The 19,104-nt window shown below is 47.2% G+C and overlaps 1 protein-coding gene across 3 annotated transcripts; it reads left to right on the top strand.

Annotated features, from left to right (window-relative positions):
* The first annotated feature begins 4,388 nt into the window (after positions 1-4,388).
* Positions 4,389-17,464, top strand: ndufaf1 (NADH:ubiquinone oxidoreductase complex assembly factor 1). Of its 3 annotated transcripts, none has more exons than XM_078406119.1 (5): positions 4,389-4,756; positions 4,973-5,521; positions 10,322-10,507; positions 12,815-12,889; positions 17,152-17,464. In XM_078406119.1, exons 1-5 carry the CDS (start codon positions 4,523-4,525, stop codon positions 17,290-17,292), a joined length of 1,185 nt encoding a protein of 394 aa, XP_078262245.1. In that variant the 5' UTR covers positions 4,389-4,522; the 3' UTR covers positions 17,293-17,464. The 3 variants fall into 3 exon arrangements, with proteins under 3 accessions (XP_078262245.1, XP_078262244.1, XP_078262243.1); XM_078406118.1 differs by having other exon boundaries at positions 4,389-5,041; positions 5,174-5,521; XM_078406117.1 differs by having other exon boundaries at positions 4,389-5,521.
* The last annotated feature ends 1,640 nt before the right edge of the window (positions 17,465-19,104 follow it).

The following is a 19,104-nucleotide window of genomic DNA, read 5'->3' as shown; positions in this document are numbered from 1 at the left end:
TCAGGACATGGATCTGCAATGTTTTGGTTCAGAATCCTTCTTCAGGTCTTAAGAAGGGTCCCTATTGATGTCCTCCAGAGATGCTGTCTGACCTGCTGAGTTACTCCAGCTATAAACACAAAACGATGGAGTAACTCATCATCTCTGGATTGAAGGAATGGGTGACGTTTCAGTTCGAGACCCTTCTTCAGTTACCATAGTACCTAGCGTTCCACACAAGATTCCAGCAGCTGGAGTTCCTTGTTTCAATGTCTTCCCCTCTGTTAACAGGCTTCTGAAGAGCCCTTCCATTAGCTTGGGTACTGTCCAATTCACCTCTACCTCATTGTGGACATTGGGCTTTTTCTCTGGAACTGATGCACTACAAAGCTGAGAACCATATCCGATATATCCGATGACATTGCGGGAAACTAGAGAGGAAATTGCGGGAGCCCTGGTTGAAATTTACGAGTCGTCCTTAAATACAGGAGAGGTGCCGGAAGACTGGAGGGTGGCAATGTTGTGTCTCTTTTCAAGAAGGGCTGCAGGTGAGCTTAACATCTGTAGTTGGTAAGTTACTGGAGAGTATTCTGAGGGATAGGTTATACAGGCATTTGGATGGGCAAGGGCTAATTAGGGATAGTCAGCATGGTTTTGATGTACTAGTGCAGTTTTGGTCTTGATGTACCAGATGTACTAGTGGACAGAGGTCCTAGGGTGCCGGAGGAACTGAAGGAAATTCACATTAGGCAGGAAATGGTGTTGGGTACACTGATGGGACTGAAGGCAGATAAATCCCCAGGGCCTGATGGTCTGCATCCCAGGGTACTTAAGGAAGTGGCTCTAGAAATCGTGGACGCATTGGTGATCATTTTCCAATGTTCTAGAGATTCAGGATTAGTTCCTGTGGATTGGAGGGTAGCTAATGTTATCCGACTTTTTAAGAAAGGAGGGAGAGAGAAAACAGGAAATTATAGACCAGTTAGCCTGACATCAGTGGTGGGGAAGATGCTTGGGTCAATTATAAAAGAAGAAATTGCGGAACATTTGGATAGCAGTAACAGGATCGTTCCGAGTCAGCATGGATTTACGAAAGGGAAATCTTGCTTGACTAATCTTCTGGAATTTTTTGAGGATGTAACTAGGAAAATGGACAAGGGAGAGCCAGTGGATGTAATGTACCTGGACTTTCAGAAAGCCTTTGATAAGGTCCCACATAGGAGATTAGTGGGCAAGATAAGAGCACATGGTATTGGGGGTAGGGTACTGACATGGATAGAAAATTGGTTGGCAGACAGGAAACAAAGAGTGGGGATAAATGGGTCCCTTTCAGAATGGCAGGCAGTGACTAGTGGGGTACCGCAAGGCTTGGTGCTGGGACCGCAGCAATGACTTGGATGAAGGGATTAAAAGTAACATAAGCAAATTTGCGGATGACACAAAGCTGGGTGGCAGTATGAACTGTGAGGAGGATGCTATGAGTATGCAGGGTGACTTGGACAGGTTGTGTGAGTGGGCAGATGCATGGCAGATGCAGTTTAATGTGGATAAATGTGAGGTTATCCACTTTGGTGGGAAGAACAGGAAGGCAGATTATTATCTGAATGGTGTCAAGTTAGGAAATGGGGAAGTACAACGAGATCTGGGTGTCCTTGTTCATCAGTTACTTAAAGTTAGCATGCAGGTACAGCAGGCAGTGAAGAAAGCTACTGGCATGTTTGCCTTTATGACAAGAAGAGTTGAGTAGAGGTGCAAAGAGGTCCTTCTGCAGTTGTACAGGGCCCTAGTGAGACTGCACCTGGAGTACTGTGTGCAGTTTTGGTCTCCAAATTTGAGGAAGGACATTTTTGCTATTGAGGGAGTGCAGCGTAGGTTCACTAGGTTAATTCCCGGAATGGCGGGACTGTTGTATGTTGAAAGACTGGAGTGACTAGGCTTGTATACACTGGAATTTAGAAGGATGAGAGGGGATCTTATTGAAATATATAAGATTATTAAGGGATTGGAAACACTAGAGGCAGGAAGCATGTTCCCAATGTTGGGGGAGTCCAGAACCAGGGGCCACAGTTTAAGAATAAGGAGTAGGCCATTTAGAACGGAGATGAGGAAAAACATTTTCACTCAGAGGGTTGTAAATCTGTGGAATTCTCTGCCTCAGAAGGCAGTGGAGGCCAATTCTCTGGATGCTTTCAAGAGAGAGTTAGATAGAGCTCTTAATGATAGCGGAGTCAGGGGGTATGGGGAGAAGGCAGGAACGGGGTACTGATTGTGAATGATCAGCCATGATCACATTGAATGGCGGTGCTGGCTCGAAGGGCCGAATGGCCTACTCCTGCACCTATTGTCTATTGTTTATTATCCTTGCTCCAAAACACAAATCCTCTTGCTATGAAGGCCAACATACCATTTGCTTTAGATAGACACAAAATGCTGGAGTAACTCAGCGGAACAGGCAGCATCTCTGGAGAGAAGGAATGGGTGACATTTTGGGTCGAGACCCTTCTTCTGCATGTCCTGCTGAGTTACCCCAGCTATTTGTGTCTACATTCGGTTTAAACCAGCATCTGCAGTTCCTTCCTATGCCATTTATTGTGAGAAATACAGAACTTTATTGTCATTCGGTACAAATACCGAACGAAATTACAGCAGTCACAGAACACAACAAAAAAGAAAAGAACACAGGACACACGACCCCAACACAAACATCCATCACAGTGACTCCAAACACCCCCTCACTGTGATGGAAGGCAACAAAACTTCCACTCTCTTCCCCCCGCGCCCACGGACAGACAGCTCGACCCCTACCGAGGCGACCGACACGCACAGCCCCCGCAAGGGATGGAAGGGCCCGCGGCCGAGCCACATCGGGCACTGAAACGTCCCACGGCCCTTTGCTTTCTTTACTGCCTGCTGTACCTGCATGCGTACTTCCAGTGACTGATGTATACTTAGGTCTCATTACACCACCCCTTTTCCTAATTTGACATCATTCAAATAATAATCTGCCACCTTGTTCTCGCCACCAAAGTGGATAACCTTATATTTATCCACATTATACTGCATCTGCCATGCTTCTGCCAACTCACCCAACCTATCCAAGTCACCTGCAGCCTCATAGCATCCTCATCGCAGCTCACACTGCCACCCAGCTTTGTGTCATCAGCAAATCTGGAGATGTTACATTTAATTCCTTTGTAAATTATATATTGTATTAAATATATTGTAAATAATTGGGGTCCCAGCACTGAGCCTTGCGGCACCCCACGAGTCACTACCTGCCATTCTGAAAATTGTTTGCAAATGCCTATTCTCTGCTTCCATGGCTTTTAAAAATAAAACAAAAAGAGGTACAGCTAGTGGAGATGAAATTAAAATTAACAGAGAAAGCAAAGAAGAACAGCTCATTAAATATGATCAATTGGCCAGACACAGACAGAGTGGATCTCTTGTGCAAATATTTAATCAGTAACATCCAAAGTTTAAAGATCACGAAGCAGCAACTCTTCAAGAAATAGTTATAAATGTCAACTTATCCAAGAAGTTGAACAAAAATAATTGTTTGCAAACATTTTATACACGAAGAAATCACAGAGTTGTGAACAAATAGAAAATAGGTGCAGGAGGAGGCCATTCGGTCCTTCGAGCCAGCACCGCCATTCAATGTGATCATGGCTGATCATTCTCAATCAGTACCCTGTGCCTGCCTTCTCCTCATATCCCTTGATTCCACTAGACCCTAGAGCTCTGCCTAACTCTCTCTTAAATCCATCCAGTGTTTTGACATCCACTGCCCTCTGTGGCAGAGAATTCCACAAATTCACAACTCTCTGGATGAAAAAATTCCTTCTCATCTCAGTTTTAAGGTCCAGCACTGTCCAGCCCCACCACTGCCCAGTCCAGCACACAGAATCTGCCTACTAAAATGGCGCTGAATTTTACCCATGCCCTACTGCGGTTTTCATAGTCGAGTGGGCTATCTTGCTCCTCTAGTATCTTTGGTGTAGTCCAAAGATACTAGAGGAACAAGATGGACCACTCCGTTGAAATCGCCTGTACTGAAGTGCGGCACGCAAAGGAGCCATTTCAGTAAGCAAAACCCGCCGTCCGCCATTTTAGTAAACAAAACCCGCCGCCCGCCATTTTAGTAAGCAAGACCCGCCGTTCGCCATTTTAGTAAGCAAGATCAGCCGTCCGCCATTTTAGTAAGCAAAACCCGCCGTCCGCTATGCCTCTCGCAGTGTAAATCAGTGTTTTGGGGGAACAGTATGTGTGATTATATCATTAAAATGCAAAATATATCTCATCTACCAATTCACAGATTTAAAATTTAAAAAAAAAATGTTTCTGCAAGTTCTGCCTACTAAAATGGCGCCGTGACGCACTACGGTTTATAGGGTGGAGTGGTCTATCTTGCTCCTCTAGTATCTTTAGTGTTAACCAACATCTGCGGCGCCTTCCTGCACAAAGATAGTTTAGATGCATTTGTGCAAAACCTCCCCTTGCAGCAGATCAACGATGATCCGCTCCATCATCTCTGGAGCAGATGCGGCATTTCGTGTCGTTGCCCGGCTCCCCGCCTCCTCTGCTCTGGCGGACGCTACGCTTCTGGCTGCAGATGGCGGGGTGGCTGCGGGTCGGGGCCGGGATCAGGGCGTTGCGGGCGGGGAGCTGGAGACGCTGCTACCGGCGGCCCGGGGCTGAGGCCGCTGCGGTGGTGGAGGCAGGGCAGGAGCGGCGGCGCTGGGACGTGCGGGCCTGGCCCGGGGTTGAGGCCGAGGTCGGGGCTGGGCCCGGGGTTGGGCCTGGAGCCGCTGAGGTGGAGGTAGAGGCGGGGCAGGAGCGGCGGCGCTGGGACGTGCGGGCCTGGCCCGGGGTTGAGGCCGAGGTCGGGGCTGGGCCCGGGGTTGGGCCTGGAGCCGCTGAGGTGGAGGTAGAGGCGGGGCAGGAGCGGCGGCGCTGGGACGTGCGGGCCTGGCCCGGGGTTGAGGCCGAGGCTCTGGTTGAGGTCGGGGCTGGGCCCGGGGTTGAGGCCGGGGCTGGGCCTGGAGCCGCTGAGGTGGAGGTGGAAGTAGAGGCGGGGCAGGAGCGGCGGCGTTTGGACGTGCGGGCCGGGCCCGGGGTTGAGGCCGAGTCCCGGGTTGAGGCCGAGGTCGGGGCTGGGCCCGGGGTTGGGCCTGGAGCCGCTGAGGTGGAGGTAGAGGCGGGGCAGGAGCGGCGGCGCTGGGACGTGCGGGCCGGGGCGGAGGCGCTGCGGCGGCACTGGCGGCTGCTGAGGGCCGAGGTGGCGGCGCGGCTCAGCGGCCCCGACCACGAGGAGCTGCGGGCCCGCAACCGCGTCCTCTGGCACTTCCAGGGCGCGCACAGCCTGCAGGGATGGGCCGTGACCAGCGACCGCGACATCGGCGGCCGCAGCAGCGCCCGGCTCCGGGTGGCCGACAACGGCAGCGCGGCGCTACTGAGCGGCCGCCTGGACACCGAGCCGCCCCGGGACGGCCTGACCCGCTACAGCGGCTACTGCACCCTGCGCTCCCCGCCGCCACAGGTCAGACACAACGCCACGACACACCACATACCCTCTCTCCCCAACCCCCTTCCCACTCTACCCCCACCCTACCCCCTCTCCCCCCACCCTACCCCCTCTCCCCCCACTCCCCCCACCCTACCCCCTCTCCCCCCACCCTACCCCCTCTCCCCCCACCCTACCCCCTCTCCCCCCACCCTACCCCCACTCCCCCCACCCTAACCCCTCTCCCCCCACCCTACCCCCTCTCCCCCCACCCTACCCCCTCTCCCCCCACCCTACCCCCTCTCCCCCTTTCCCTCCTCCCCCTATCCTCCCTTACCCCCCTCTCCCTTCCCTACCCCCCTCTCCCTCCCCCTCACATCCACCCACCTTCTCACACCCACCCACCCACCCCCCCTCACACCCCTTCCCACTCTCCCCACCACCCCCTTCCCACTCTCCCCCACCCTTCCCACTCTCCCCCCACCCTTCCCACTCTCCCCCACCCTTCCCACTCTCCCCCCACCCTACCCCATCTCCCTCCCACCCTACCCCCATCTCCCTCCCACCCTACCCCCATCTCCCTCCCACCCTACCCCCTCTCCCCCTTTCCCTCCTCCCCCTATCCTCCCTTACCCCCCTCTCCCTCCCCCTCACATCCACCCACCTTCTCACACCCACCCACCCCCCTCACACCCCTTCCCACTCTCCCCACCCCTTCCCACTCTCCCCACCACCCCCTTCCCACTCTCCCCACCACCCCTTCCCACTCTCCCCACCACCCCCTTCCCACTCTCCCCACCACCCCCTTCCCACTCTCCCCCCACCCTACCCCCTCTCCCTCCCACCCTACCCCCTCTCCCTCCCACCCTACCCCCTCTCCCTCCACCCTACCCCCTCTCCCCCCACCCTACCCCCTCTCCCCCTTTCCCTCCTCCCCCTATCCTCCCTTACCCCCCTCTCCTCCCTTACCCCCCTCTCCCTTCCCTACCCCCTCTCCCTCCCCCTCACATCCACCCACCTTCTCACACCCACCCACACCCCTTCCCACTCTCCCCACCACCCACTCTCCCCACCACCCCCTTCCCCACTCTCCCCACCACCCCCTTCCCACTGTATGTTTCTTTTTTTTCTTCCTAATCAGATGTGCAGCACTTTGGTCAACGTGGGTTGTTTTTAAATGTGCTATACAAATAAAATTGACTTGACTTGACACTCTCCCCTTCCCACCCTCCCCTTCCCACTCTCCCCACCACCCCCTTCCCACTCTCCCCACCACCCCCTTCCCACTCTCCCCACCACCCCCTTCCCACTCTCCCCACCACCCCCTTCCCACTCTCCCCACCACCCCCTTCCCACTCTCCCCACCACCCCCTTCCCACTCTCCCCACCACCCCCTTCCCACTCTCCCCACCACCCCCTTCCCACTCTCCCCACCACCCCCTTCCCACTCTCCCCACCACCCCCTTCCCACTCTCCCCACCACCCCCTTCCCACTCTCCCCACCACCCCCTTCCCACTCTCCCCACCACCCCCTTCCCACTCCCCCCTCCCACTCCCCCCCCATTCCCTTCCCCCTCCCCCCCCCCATTCCCTTCCCCCTCCCCCCCATACCGTAGCTCGTATAATATACCCACTTTGTGTAAAAAAAAGTTACCACTCAGGTTCTACTAAATCTTTCCTCCTTCACCTTAAACATATGTCCTCTGGTTCTCGATTCCCCCACTCTGGGCAAAAAAAAAAACTGTGCATTTAACCAATCTATCCTCAAGATCTTGTACACATCTATAAGATCACCCCTTATCCTCCTGCACACCAAGGAATAAAGTCTTTGCCTGCTCAACCTCTCCCCCCCCCCCCCCCTCAACGGCTCAAGCCGTTGAGTCCTGGTAACATTCTCGTAAACCTCTCTGCACACTTTCCAGCTGAACCACATCTTTCGTGTAACATGGTGACCAAAACGAACAAGATACTCTAAACGTGGCCTCATCAATGTCTTATACAACTGTAACATGACCTCTCAACTTCTCTACTCAATACTTTAACTGAGGCCTTTGATCTACAACACTCCCCAGAGCCCTGGCATTCAATGTGTAGGTCCTACCCTTGTTAGACTGCCCAAAATGCAACACCTCGCACTTCTCTGTATTCAATTCCATCTACCTCAGCCGCCCTGCCCAACCGATCAAGATCCCTCTAATTTTTCACAACCATCTTCACTGTCATAAGGTCATTAGGATTAGGAATTAGGCCATTCAGCCCATCAAGTCTACTCTGCCATTCAATCATGTCCGATCTATCTCTCCCTCCTAACCCCATTCTCCTGCCTTCTCCCCATAACCTCTGACACACGTACTAATCAACAATCTATCTATAAACTGGCAGAAGAGTGAACTTATATCGTTAACAGCAGAATTAGACCCTGTATTCTTAGCCAACATGCAGTTTAAAACAAATCCGGACAGTATAAAATATCTGGGCATTAAAATATCTAAAAAACCCAAGACCCTTTTTAAAATTAACTTTACCGAAAGGTTGAACAAGCTAAAGGAGAACATAGAGAAATGGAGAACGTTGCCTATTTCCTTGATTGGCCGCGTGAACGCAGTAAAGATGGTCTCCCTGCCGAGATTTCTGTATTTATTTCAGAATGTCCCTATTTTTATCCCCAAATCCTACTTTAAGTTAATCGATTCTATCATTATGCCATTTATTTGGGGATATAAAGCACACAGGATCTCAAAAGCTTATCTTCAAAAAATGAGGGAACATGGGGGACTGGGGTTACCGTGCTTTTTATATTACTGTTGGGCGGCCAATGTTAGAGTCATGGTATACTGGCAATATGCATATGAACGGGGAGTTGGATATGACCTGCCCCCTTGGATGGCGATTGAAAAAAGCTTAACCCCAAAAACTTCTCTCCCTGCTCTCCTTTTTTCATTACCCAGATCTCTCACCTCTCTTAGAGAGGATCTCTTCACTCTGTCCAATGCTCAGAGAATATGGCACCAAATTAGGAAAGCTTGTGAGCTTCCGAATACGTCAATGCACGCCCCAATCTGGCATAACCACGCTTTCCCCCCCATCATTTACAGACACAGCGTTCAGAGAATGGAGCTGTAAAGGGATAGTTACAATAAAAGATCTTTACATAAATAGACACTTTGCATCATTTGATCAGCTACAATCCAAGTTCTCATTGCCCAAAACTCAATTCTTCAGGTACTTACAGCTGAGAAATTATGTTCGACAAAACAATTCGCTTTTTGAGTCCCTGCCCGAAGACGACTCATTGTCCAAAATTTTGCTGGGTCCCCCGGAAGCAAAGAACCTAATCTCATCTTTTGTAGGTATCTTTTCAAACAAACTAGATAAATCTACTTTAAAAATAAAACAAACCTGGGAAGAAGACCTTAACATTGAAATTGATGACCATGTCTGGAAGGTAGTACTGAAAAGTATAAAATCCTGTTCTATTAATTCTAGGCTACAACTGATTCAATTCAAGGTTATACACAGATTACACTACTCTAAGGTTAAGCTGCATAAAATCTTTCCTGATCTCTCACCTTTGTGTAATAGATGCAAGACCGCTGAGGGTACACTCGCTCACCACTTTTGGACTTGTCCAAAACTTCACAACTTTTGGTGTCTTTTATTTCAATGGTACTCTACTGTTTTAAACGTCACTTTAATTCCAGACCCTGAAACTGCTCTATTCGGGTATTCCACAACGCTTGAGAAGCTAGACCATAATGCTCGCACAATCTTGGTTTATGGTATGGTAATTGCCAACAGATGTATTTTGAAACTATGGAAATCAGACTCTGCTCCTCAGTTTGAGACTTGGTTAAGAGAATTAATGGGCATATTACACGTAGAGAGGTTGAGATATGAATTGTCTGGCAACCCTCAAAAGTTCTTCAACATATGGAACCCAGTGCTGCAGCATATTAAGGACAAGTAAAACTATCCCCTCAATGCCACATGCTTTTGTACCTTCTTTGAATCCAGCAGTGAAAATACTGAAATATTTGACTTGTGAAAATTACCTTGCATCATGTTTTTGTGCTTTTGTCTTTTTTTTGTCACATTGTAGTTATGTTTTTGTTTTTTTAAAATTTTTATTTATTTATTTGTTTGTTTTTGTTTGTTTGTTTTCATGATTATGTAGGGAAGGGGAGGGATGGGGTTTACTGTTGTTGTTATATGCACTGTAATTAATTAAATTTTTTTAAAAAAAAAACATTTAAAAAAAAAAGAAGAATCTATCTCTGCCTTAAAAAACATCCACTGACTTGGCCTCCACAGCCTTCTGTGGCAAAGAATTCCACAGATTCACCACCCTCTGACTAAGGAAATTTCTCCTCATTTCCTTCCTAATTCTGACTATCTACAATACCACCCACTTTGGTGTCAATCCTACTACTTCCTTTCCTTCCCCCCATCCCCCTCTCCCCTTCCAGCTCCTTGATGTCCTCCCACTTTTATTGAATTGAATTGAAGAAGTTTATTTGCCAAGTATGTACACATACAAGGAATGTGCCTTGGTGCTCCGCTCGCAAGTAACAGCACGAACATACAGTAAACAATTAAGCATATCAAGCATAAAACATTGAGAATAAAACATTATAGTTTAAACATGTGAATGAAATAAACCAGAGCAAAAGGAGGCTCCAGACTTTTGGTTATTGAGTAGAGCTACTACAGGCGGAGAAAAGCTGTTTTAATGTCTGGCTATGGCGGCTTTGACCTTCCAGAGGGAAGTGCTTCAAAGCTCCAACAGCTCCTGTTGATTGTTTCATCTCGCAGAGCGTTGTGCTGTCTTTGTTGCAGGGGCCCTTTGACTTGAAGAGGTACTACGACTTGTCGAACTTTAACATGCTGTACCTCCGCATCCGCGGGGATGGGCGGCCCTGGATGGTGAACGTCAGCAGCGGCGTGTACTTCACCTACCACAAGAACGACCTCTACAACTACTTCATGTACACCACGGGAGGTCCCTACTGGCAGGATGTGAAGGTGGGCTTTCTTCCCAGGAATTCCCCCAGAAGACCCTAATGTTAGGTGGTGCAGCGAAGGCAGTGCAGCGTAGGTTCACCAGGTTAATCCCAGGGATGGCGGGACTGTCATACGAGGAAAGATTGGAAAGCCTGGGCTTGTATTCACTGGAGTTTAGAAGGATGAGAGGGGATCTTATAGAAACGTATAAAATTATAAAAGGACTGGACAAGCTAGATGCAGGAAAAATGTTCCCAATGTTGGAGTCCAGAACCAGGGGCCACAATCTAAGAATAAAGGGGAGGCCCATTTAAAACTGAGGTGAGAAAAAACTTTTTCACCCAGAGAGTCATGAATTTGTGAAATTCTCTGCCACAGAAGGCAGTAGAGGCCAATTCACTGGATGCATTTAATAGATAGAGCTCTAGGGGCTGGCGAAATCAAGGAGTATGGGGAGAAGGCAGGCACGGGTGACTGATTGTGGATGATCAGCCATGATCACAATGAATGGCAGTGCTGACTCGAAGGGCCAAATGGCCTCCTCCTACACCTATTTTCTATGTTAGTCAGGGTACAGGACCCCAGTGGAAATGTATCCATGTGGCGGGTATAATGACACCAGGAGAACACCAGCTCTCTGCCGTTCGACTGCAGCAGGGTTAGAAGTTAGGAATTTACTTCCATCACACTGCCAGGTCCTAAGTTCCATAAGACAAAGAAGCAGACTTAGCCCATTTGGCCCATCGAGTCTGCGTCATGGCTGATCTATTTTCTCTCTCAACCCCATTCTCCTGCCTTCTCCCCGTGATCTTTGATTATCCTCACTAATTAAAAACCTATCAATCTCCGTTTTCAAAATCCCCAATGACTTGGCCTCCACTGTCACCTGTGACAATGAATTTACAGATTCACCACCCTCATCTACATTCTAAAGGAACGTCCTTTAATTCTGAGGCTGTGTCCTCTGGTCCTAGTCTCTCCCACCAGTGGAAACATCCTCTCCGCATTCACTCTATCCAGGCCTTTCATTATTCGGTAAGTTTCAATGAGCTTCTCCCCCCCCCCCCCCCCCACCACCAAATCTTCTAAACTCCAGTAAGTACAAACCCAGAGTCTTCAAACACTCCTCATACCCAATCATCCCTGGGATCATTCTCGTAAACCTCACCTGGTTGCTCTCCAATACCTGCTTCAATACCATGGGCTCTTACCTTGTTTAACATCCACTGACTCTCCTTTGTCTATCCTGCTTGTTAATTCCTCTCAGAATTCAAACCGATTCGTCAGGCAAAATCTCCCCGTAACAAAACCATGCTGACTTTGCCCTATTTTATTATGTGCTGTACAGATCTGTTCTAGATCTGTGCGGTCCTCTTTGGGTAGGGGAGAAGGTCTCCAGTCTTTTCCTTGTCATTTTGAATTCATGACCTATGGTTGTTTGTAGGAACGTGCACCTCCCTGCAATCTCAAATCTTCCTCCCTGAACCTTCAACCCGGCTTCTCCAATGTCTCCATATATTCACCCCCGTGCTCCCTTCCTACCCACTCCAAGAAATCATCCTCATGGAACTCAACTCCAATATTCCAGCTCGGGTCCAACAGTAATCTGAATTGGTTAAGTATTACTTTCCTCAAAATCTGTTATCCCAATACCGTTCCTTCTTTGTTTTATCATCTTTCCCGGCTATCCGGAATTTGTGAATATGTATTGTGGTCTTGCACCTTCTCCACACACTTCATCCAGCTGATCAGTCCGTGTCTGAGAGTCTGCTTCAGGTTTATTACAGGTGTCAGAGGTTATGGGCAGAAGGCAGGAGAATGGGGTTATGAGAGAGAGATAGATCAGCCATGATTGAATAGTGGAGTAGACTTGATGGGCCAAATGGTCTAATTCTTCTACTACCATTTATCATCTTATCTTTACTATCTTGTCAAGTTCTATATTATCCACAAACTTTGGGATTTACTTGCAATACCTGTATTATTTTAACTGACCCACAAAATTGTTCTTCAATCAGGAAAAAAAAATCTATGTACTGCACTACATTTTTCAACTAGTTTGATCAGCAATTTACCACTGCACGGTGTGTAAAAATCAGTGTCTTCTCAAGGTTCTTGTTCACAACACTTATCTTGCATGAATCCATTCTGACCATGCCATACTAAAATCATATTTTTCCCAGTTATTGTTTGAGGAGGGAACTTAGAACTGAACGGAGAGAGTTACTTTCAGGGGCAGATGGACAAACCGTGGGGTTAGCTGTTGGAGAAATCTCGATCTCTTGCTCCAAAGGAAATTCTTAAAGTCTCATGTTTGCTGTTTTTCAGATTCCATTCTCCAAGTTCTTTCTGTCCAGTCAGGGACGTATCCAGGACAATCAGCATCCATTATGGTTGGATAAGGTAGGAAATCAACCTTCAGTTGCTTCACTAGTCTGAGTGTTTTCATCAATTAATAGAAGATTTATAGCACAGGAGAGCCCATTCAGGCCAGTGATCAATTCTTTCCCAGCCTAATTCCAATGCCCATCGCTGGGCTTGTAGCCCGACAGGTCAGCGTTCTTAAAGGGCGGCACCGTGGCGCAGCGGTAGAGTTGCTGCCTTACAACGAATGCAGCACCGGAGACCCGGGTTCCATCCTGACTAGGGGTGCTGTCTGTACGGAGTTTGTACGTTCTCCCCGCGACCTGCGTGGGTTTTCTCCGAGATTTACGGTTTCCTCCCACACTCCAAAGACATACAGGTTTGTAGGTAAATGTAAAAATTATCCCTAGTGTGTGTAGGATAGTGTTAATGTGCGGGGATCGCAGGTCGGCGTGGACCCGGTGGGCCAAAAGGGCCTGTTTCCGCGCTGAATCTTTAGACTAAAATCTCAAAGTAATGTTTGGGTGAGATGGGAGTTCCTGCTTCCACCAGCCCCCCCAGGCCCAAGGAAATAACAGCAGGTGTAGTAGGCCCTTCGAGCCAGCCACCATTCTGTGCCAGCTCACCAAAGCCCTCAATTCTTCACTCTCAAGAAGTGATCGACCTCTACATTAAATACTTCTGATGATCCAGCTTCCACGGCAGGTATAGAGAATTTCAGAACCATGCCACTTTCTGCATGAAAAAACTTCCATGCACTTCAGTTTTACATGACCAGCTCCTTACACTGGTACTCTGTCCCCTCGTTCAAGATGATCGCAGCAGTGAAAACATTACACCATAAGGTCATGTGATAGGAGCAGAATTAGGCCATTCGGCCCATCAAGTCTACTCCGCCATTCAATCATGGCTGATCTATCTCTCCCGCCTAACCCCATTCTCCTGCCTTCTCCCCATAACCACTGACACCCGCACTAATCAAGAATCTACCTATCTCTGCCGTAAAAATACCCACTGACGGCCTCCACAGCCTTCTGTGGCAAAGAATTCCACAGATTCACCGCCTTCTGACTGACTAATGAAATTCCTCCTCATCTCCTTCCTAAAGGAACATTATTTAATTCTGAGGCTATGACCTCTAGTCCTAGACTCTCTCACTAGTGGAAACATCCTCTCCACATCCACTCTATCCAAGCCTTTCACTATTCTGTACGTTTCAATGAGGTCCCCCCTCATTCTTCTAAACTCCAGCGAGTACAGGCCCAGTGCCGACAAATGCTCATCATGGGTTAACCTACTCATTCCTGGGACCATTCTTGTAAACCTCCTCTGGACCCTCTCCAGAGCCAGCACATCCCTCCTCAGATATGGTGCCCAAAATTGTTCACAATATTCTAAATGCGGCCATGCAAGCCCTCCTGAAATAAATGCTAGCATTGAGTTTGCTTTCTTTACTACCGATTCGACTTACAGATTAACTTTTTGGGGATCGTGCACCAGCACTCCCAAGTCCTTTTGCACCTCTGATTTCTGGATTCTCTCCCCATTTGGAAAGCTACTCCTCTCCAGCCACGTTGTGTCACACCTACATGGATTATGTGACATTTGCCTTCATTTTAATCAACAACCCAGGAGTTTTTTTCTCTTCATTTTCAATCATTTAGCCAACTTCTGTAAAATTCTGGATTGCCTCGGTTGTGTCTCTATATGTTCTATGAGTTGTACCAAAGGGGACCAAGTTCTGAGCCTTGTGCCATGGTAGTTGGAGTGGCCTTTTGGGCCCATAAGCACTGATGAACCAGGACTCGTTGCTTAGATTAGTCAGACATTTTGGATATATGCAGTGTATTATATAAGTAGATAAGTTGAACGCTTGTGTAAAATGTAGCTCTGAACTGAAAAGTTTGGGCCTTCAGGGCAATGCAGTTGTGCAGTGAATGGATAATAGGTCCTTTGGCCCATTGAGTCTGTGCTGACCATCACCCATTGTCACTAACCCTACACTATACCATTCTCCCCATGTTCCCGTCAGCTCTCACCCAAGTTCCACCATCCATCTGCATACCAGTGGTAATTTAGTGGTCATTTAATCAGCATGTTTTTGAGGTGTGAGAGGAAACCAGAGCACCCGTGTGGAGCCCACTTGGAGAACATGCAAACTCTATGCAAAATAACCCGACGTCAGGATCGAACCCAGGTCTCTGGACTGTGGGTCAGCAGCTCTACCCGCTATGCCATTCTGACGATCACTTAGTAGGTTGGCAGCAACTGAGGTGAGGCAACCAATGATGTTCACAGCAAATGGGTGATTTAGGCACACTATGGATGTCACAAGACCATTTGGCCCATGCAGTCCATGCCAGTTCCCAGCAGCAACATCCCACCTTGCTCTTCCACCTGTTCCTATCTCTCACTTGCCTGTCAACCTCTTTTTATTCCTTCACCACCCACCAGAGGCAGTTGACTAAAAACCAAGGGCAGATTACAGTTGTCAATTAACTCATCAATATCAAAGTCTTTGAGTGAGAGTGCAGGGGATACCCAGGCAGTCACTAAGTGTGCAAATACCATATGAACAGCACCCAAGGACAGATCTGACCCAGGCCAGTGGAATTGTGGGCAGCAATACTGACAACAATGTGATCCATTGCAGGGAAACTTCCTGCATTCAGTCCCTAGTTTCTTCCGGAGTCCACAAAAGGAAATCATTGATGCTGGACTGTGAAATAAGAATATATCAGGCGACATCCACAGAAAGAGAAATAGTTAACACTTCAAGCTGATGATGACCTGTCATTAAAATTTGTACTAATGTGTATTAACAACTTAGATGAATGATTAATAACTTTGTGAATAATGTAAAGATTGCTGATATTATGGAGAGAAAAGTTGTCTAAGGCTACAGATCAGATGGTATTTAATTGGCACAAGTGATGCATTTTGTTAAGTCATGTATTTCATCTGGAAAGACACATTGATTAAAGATAATCAGCATTATTTTGTGTGGGGGAGTTTATCTCACGGATTTGATAGTATTTTGAAGTAGTAACTGACAAGGTAAACGAGGGCAAAGCCGTAGACAATCTATATAGACTGCAGCAAGACCTTTGATAAGGTTTGACATGATCTGCTGCTCTGGAAGGTGGGATTACATGGGATCCATGGAGAGTTGGCTGATTGGATACAGAATGGGCTTCATAGTCAGAAGCAGAAGGTGGTGGTGGTAGTAGGTCGTTTTCTTTTGCGACTGGAGTCCTGTGATTAGTCTCAGCAGATCCGTTCCCATTGCCTACTTCCGCGGCTGGGGCTCAAAAAACCAGGTCCTGCCAGAGCCGGCAGACCCATCTTCAGAGGCCGACATTACAGGCCGATATCTCGGCTCCTCAACTGCCTAGGATTGTTCTGGTTCCTCTGAGGCCGCAACCTCGGTTGGTCCGGCAAAATGGATAATCCAGATAGACTCTGGAATTGAGGGTGCCAGAAAATTGATGGTGGGCTAAAGGGCCTGAGCTATAGGAAGAGGTTGAGTAGACTGGGACTTTATTCCTTGGAGCACAGGAGGATGAGGGGTGATCTTATTGAGGTGTATAAAATCATGAGAGGAATAGATCAGGTAGATGCACAGTCTCTTGCCCAGTGAAGGTGAAGTGAGGACCAGAGGACAAGTTTATGGTAAAGGGGCAAAGATTTAATTGGAATCTAAGGGGTAACTTTTTCCACACAAGGGGTGGTGGGTGTATGGAACAAGCTGCCAAAGGAGGTAGTTGAGGCAGGGACTATCCCAACATTTAAGAAACAGACATGTTTGGAGGGATATGGACCAAACACAGGCATGTGGGACTTGTGTTGGGCGGAGTGGTCAAGTTGGGCCAAAGGCTCTATGCAGAGGAAGAATGTGTTTGGAGTGTCTCATTTCCAGCACACGAGCACCTGGAGCAACAGATAACTGCTGACCGCAGCAATTTATAATTTTAGTTGTTAAACTTTCTCAACAGTGTCCCTCTGGTGGTTTACAATGTCAATGGCCATTATTTGAAAGCACCTGCAGAGCATTGTCATTGCATGAAGGTTGTCTGGAAAAGCATGTTTCTGTACTTTGTTAGTAGAGGGGATGAGAATTGTAGACTGACTGCATCAGTCAGACTGACTGAGAATTGTAGACTGACTTAACACTAACTCTTGGCACAAAACCACGGGCCTATCCTATTTGGCTGTAGAGGACCCCGAATTGAAATGTTTTGATTAACTAAAGTCATATAGTTTGCTAACCATAGAAAACAGCTACATTGTTTTGATTACAGGTGAGCACCATTGGATTCACGCTGGGCGATAAAGTGAACGGACCATTTCAACTGGAAATTGATTTCATTGCAGTGTACAATGACCGAGCTCACACTGAGGAGTTTGCCTACGAGAAATACAAGCGGAACCCCGAGGTGTGAATAGGGTACATCAGAGAATGTGCAGATGATCAGCAACAATCCTTTCTGGTAAAATGACATTTTGCTGAGTCCTTAAAGCAGTACTCAATTCTGCACTTAAACTATTACACGTCACCTGGCCTTGAAGGAGCAAAAAGTATTAAGTTAACTTATAATAAAGTATATTTTCTAACCATTGTCCTACAGAAGAGCCTCACTTAAAATGAACACAAACCTGATGCTGAAGTGAACCAATTGGTGTAGCACTGGGATGGAGCCACAAGGAATCTTGAGTAAAAAAAAAAGTGCTGGAGGAACTCAGCAGGGCAGGCAGCATCTCTTGAGGGAAATGGACACTTGACGTTTCAGGTCAGGAATCTGAGGAAATACCTCAACTCAAATTGAGTTCTTCCAGCAATTTGATTTGATGTAGCATTGGTATTGGATCTTGGCATTATTTATACATCACTCCAGATGAATGAACTCAAGGGTGTGGTTAACAAACTAAATTACATCAATCTACTCATTGGTGACTAACATTAACCTCCCCGAAATGAGGATCATGGAGATAGTGATGCTGCTTCTCATGCATTTTACTAATCAAGACCAAACAATTTTTGAATGCAATTGTGATCACAAAAAGTAGTGAGCAGTAGGCACTCATAACAAAGTTCCAACATACCTGTGGAGAGCAGGAGTCATCATTTTAGGTCAATGACCCATCTTCAGAACTAGCATGCATTAGAAATCAAACATGTTTTCAGTTGCAGAGGTAGAATAGAGGAAAAATTAGATTGGATGGAGACCAAGAGTGTGGTGGTGGTGGTGGTGGAGGATGGTGAAAGCTTGTTAATTGTCTGGAGGAGATCCAAATATATCAATAAAGATCTGCAACACTACAGTTGCTGTGCATCTGAAATGTGCTGGAAATACCCACAAGTCAGGTTGTATTAGTAGTCACCCTAACTGTGATTAGGGTGTTCTCTCCATCACAATTCCATCCCCACAAGCAACAATTTCTTTATCACAGGAGATGCTCTTCTACCTCACCAGCCAGGAGTCCAAACACTTTTAGTGAAACAGCAATTCACTTGTATTGGGGCCAATTTGGGCCCAAATCTACTGATTTCTCTTTGGTGCTTTGAGCCATAGCTGCAAGCCTTTATCCTCAGCTATCACTATTTATGACACCTGCCCTTACTTCTGATAATTTTTTACCTTGCCAAGAATTTACCTATATTCAAAATATTACTTAACTATGTTTCCACAATCTTTGAGGAAACAATCCAGACACTCAATGCAGAGATTAAAAAAAGATTACATTGTCTTATTATTATCTAGTGAATTCACAAATTTAGTTAAGATGGAAGAAATAACTGGGTAAAATTCTGAAATATGCCCATGATCTCAAATTTGTGTGGTGTTGTAAACAATGAGAATAGCAAGAGATTGCAAGAAGACATAATATGGCAGAATGGAGAGATTACATTTACTGAGGTAATGAAAGGATTCTTATTAGCAGAAAGAGCCAGAAAAGGCAACCCTTTTTCAGATTTAAAACATGTGCAGGATTAGAGGGAACCAAGCTTATGTCCATATTATTCTTTGAAAGTAGCGTTACATGTTGAAAGCACAATCTGTAAAATAAATGGTATGCTGTGTTTCATAAACATCTGAACAAATATCGAGGAAGGGTTTGTTAAAGATTTGGTGAACCACAACAGAGTTTCAATTCTGGCTACCAAGTGCTGTTGGTGGAGCAAAGAAATGTCAGTAACAATTCACACAATTAACTCAACAGGTCAAGCAGCATAAATGCTAATTTCCATATTC

Source organism: Rhinoraja longicauda, chromosome 10 (genome assembly GCF_053455715.1).
Source record: "Rhinoraja longicauda isolate Sanriku21f chromosome 10, sRhiLon1.1, whole genome shotgun sequence".
Taxonomy (NCBI): Eukaryota; Metazoa; Chordata; class Chondrichthyes; order Rajiformes; family Arhynchobatidae; genus Rhinoraja; species Rhinoraja longicauda.
The sequence above is the reverse complement of the archived record's forward strand: the minus strand, read 5'-3'. Positions and strand labels throughout refer to the sequence as shown.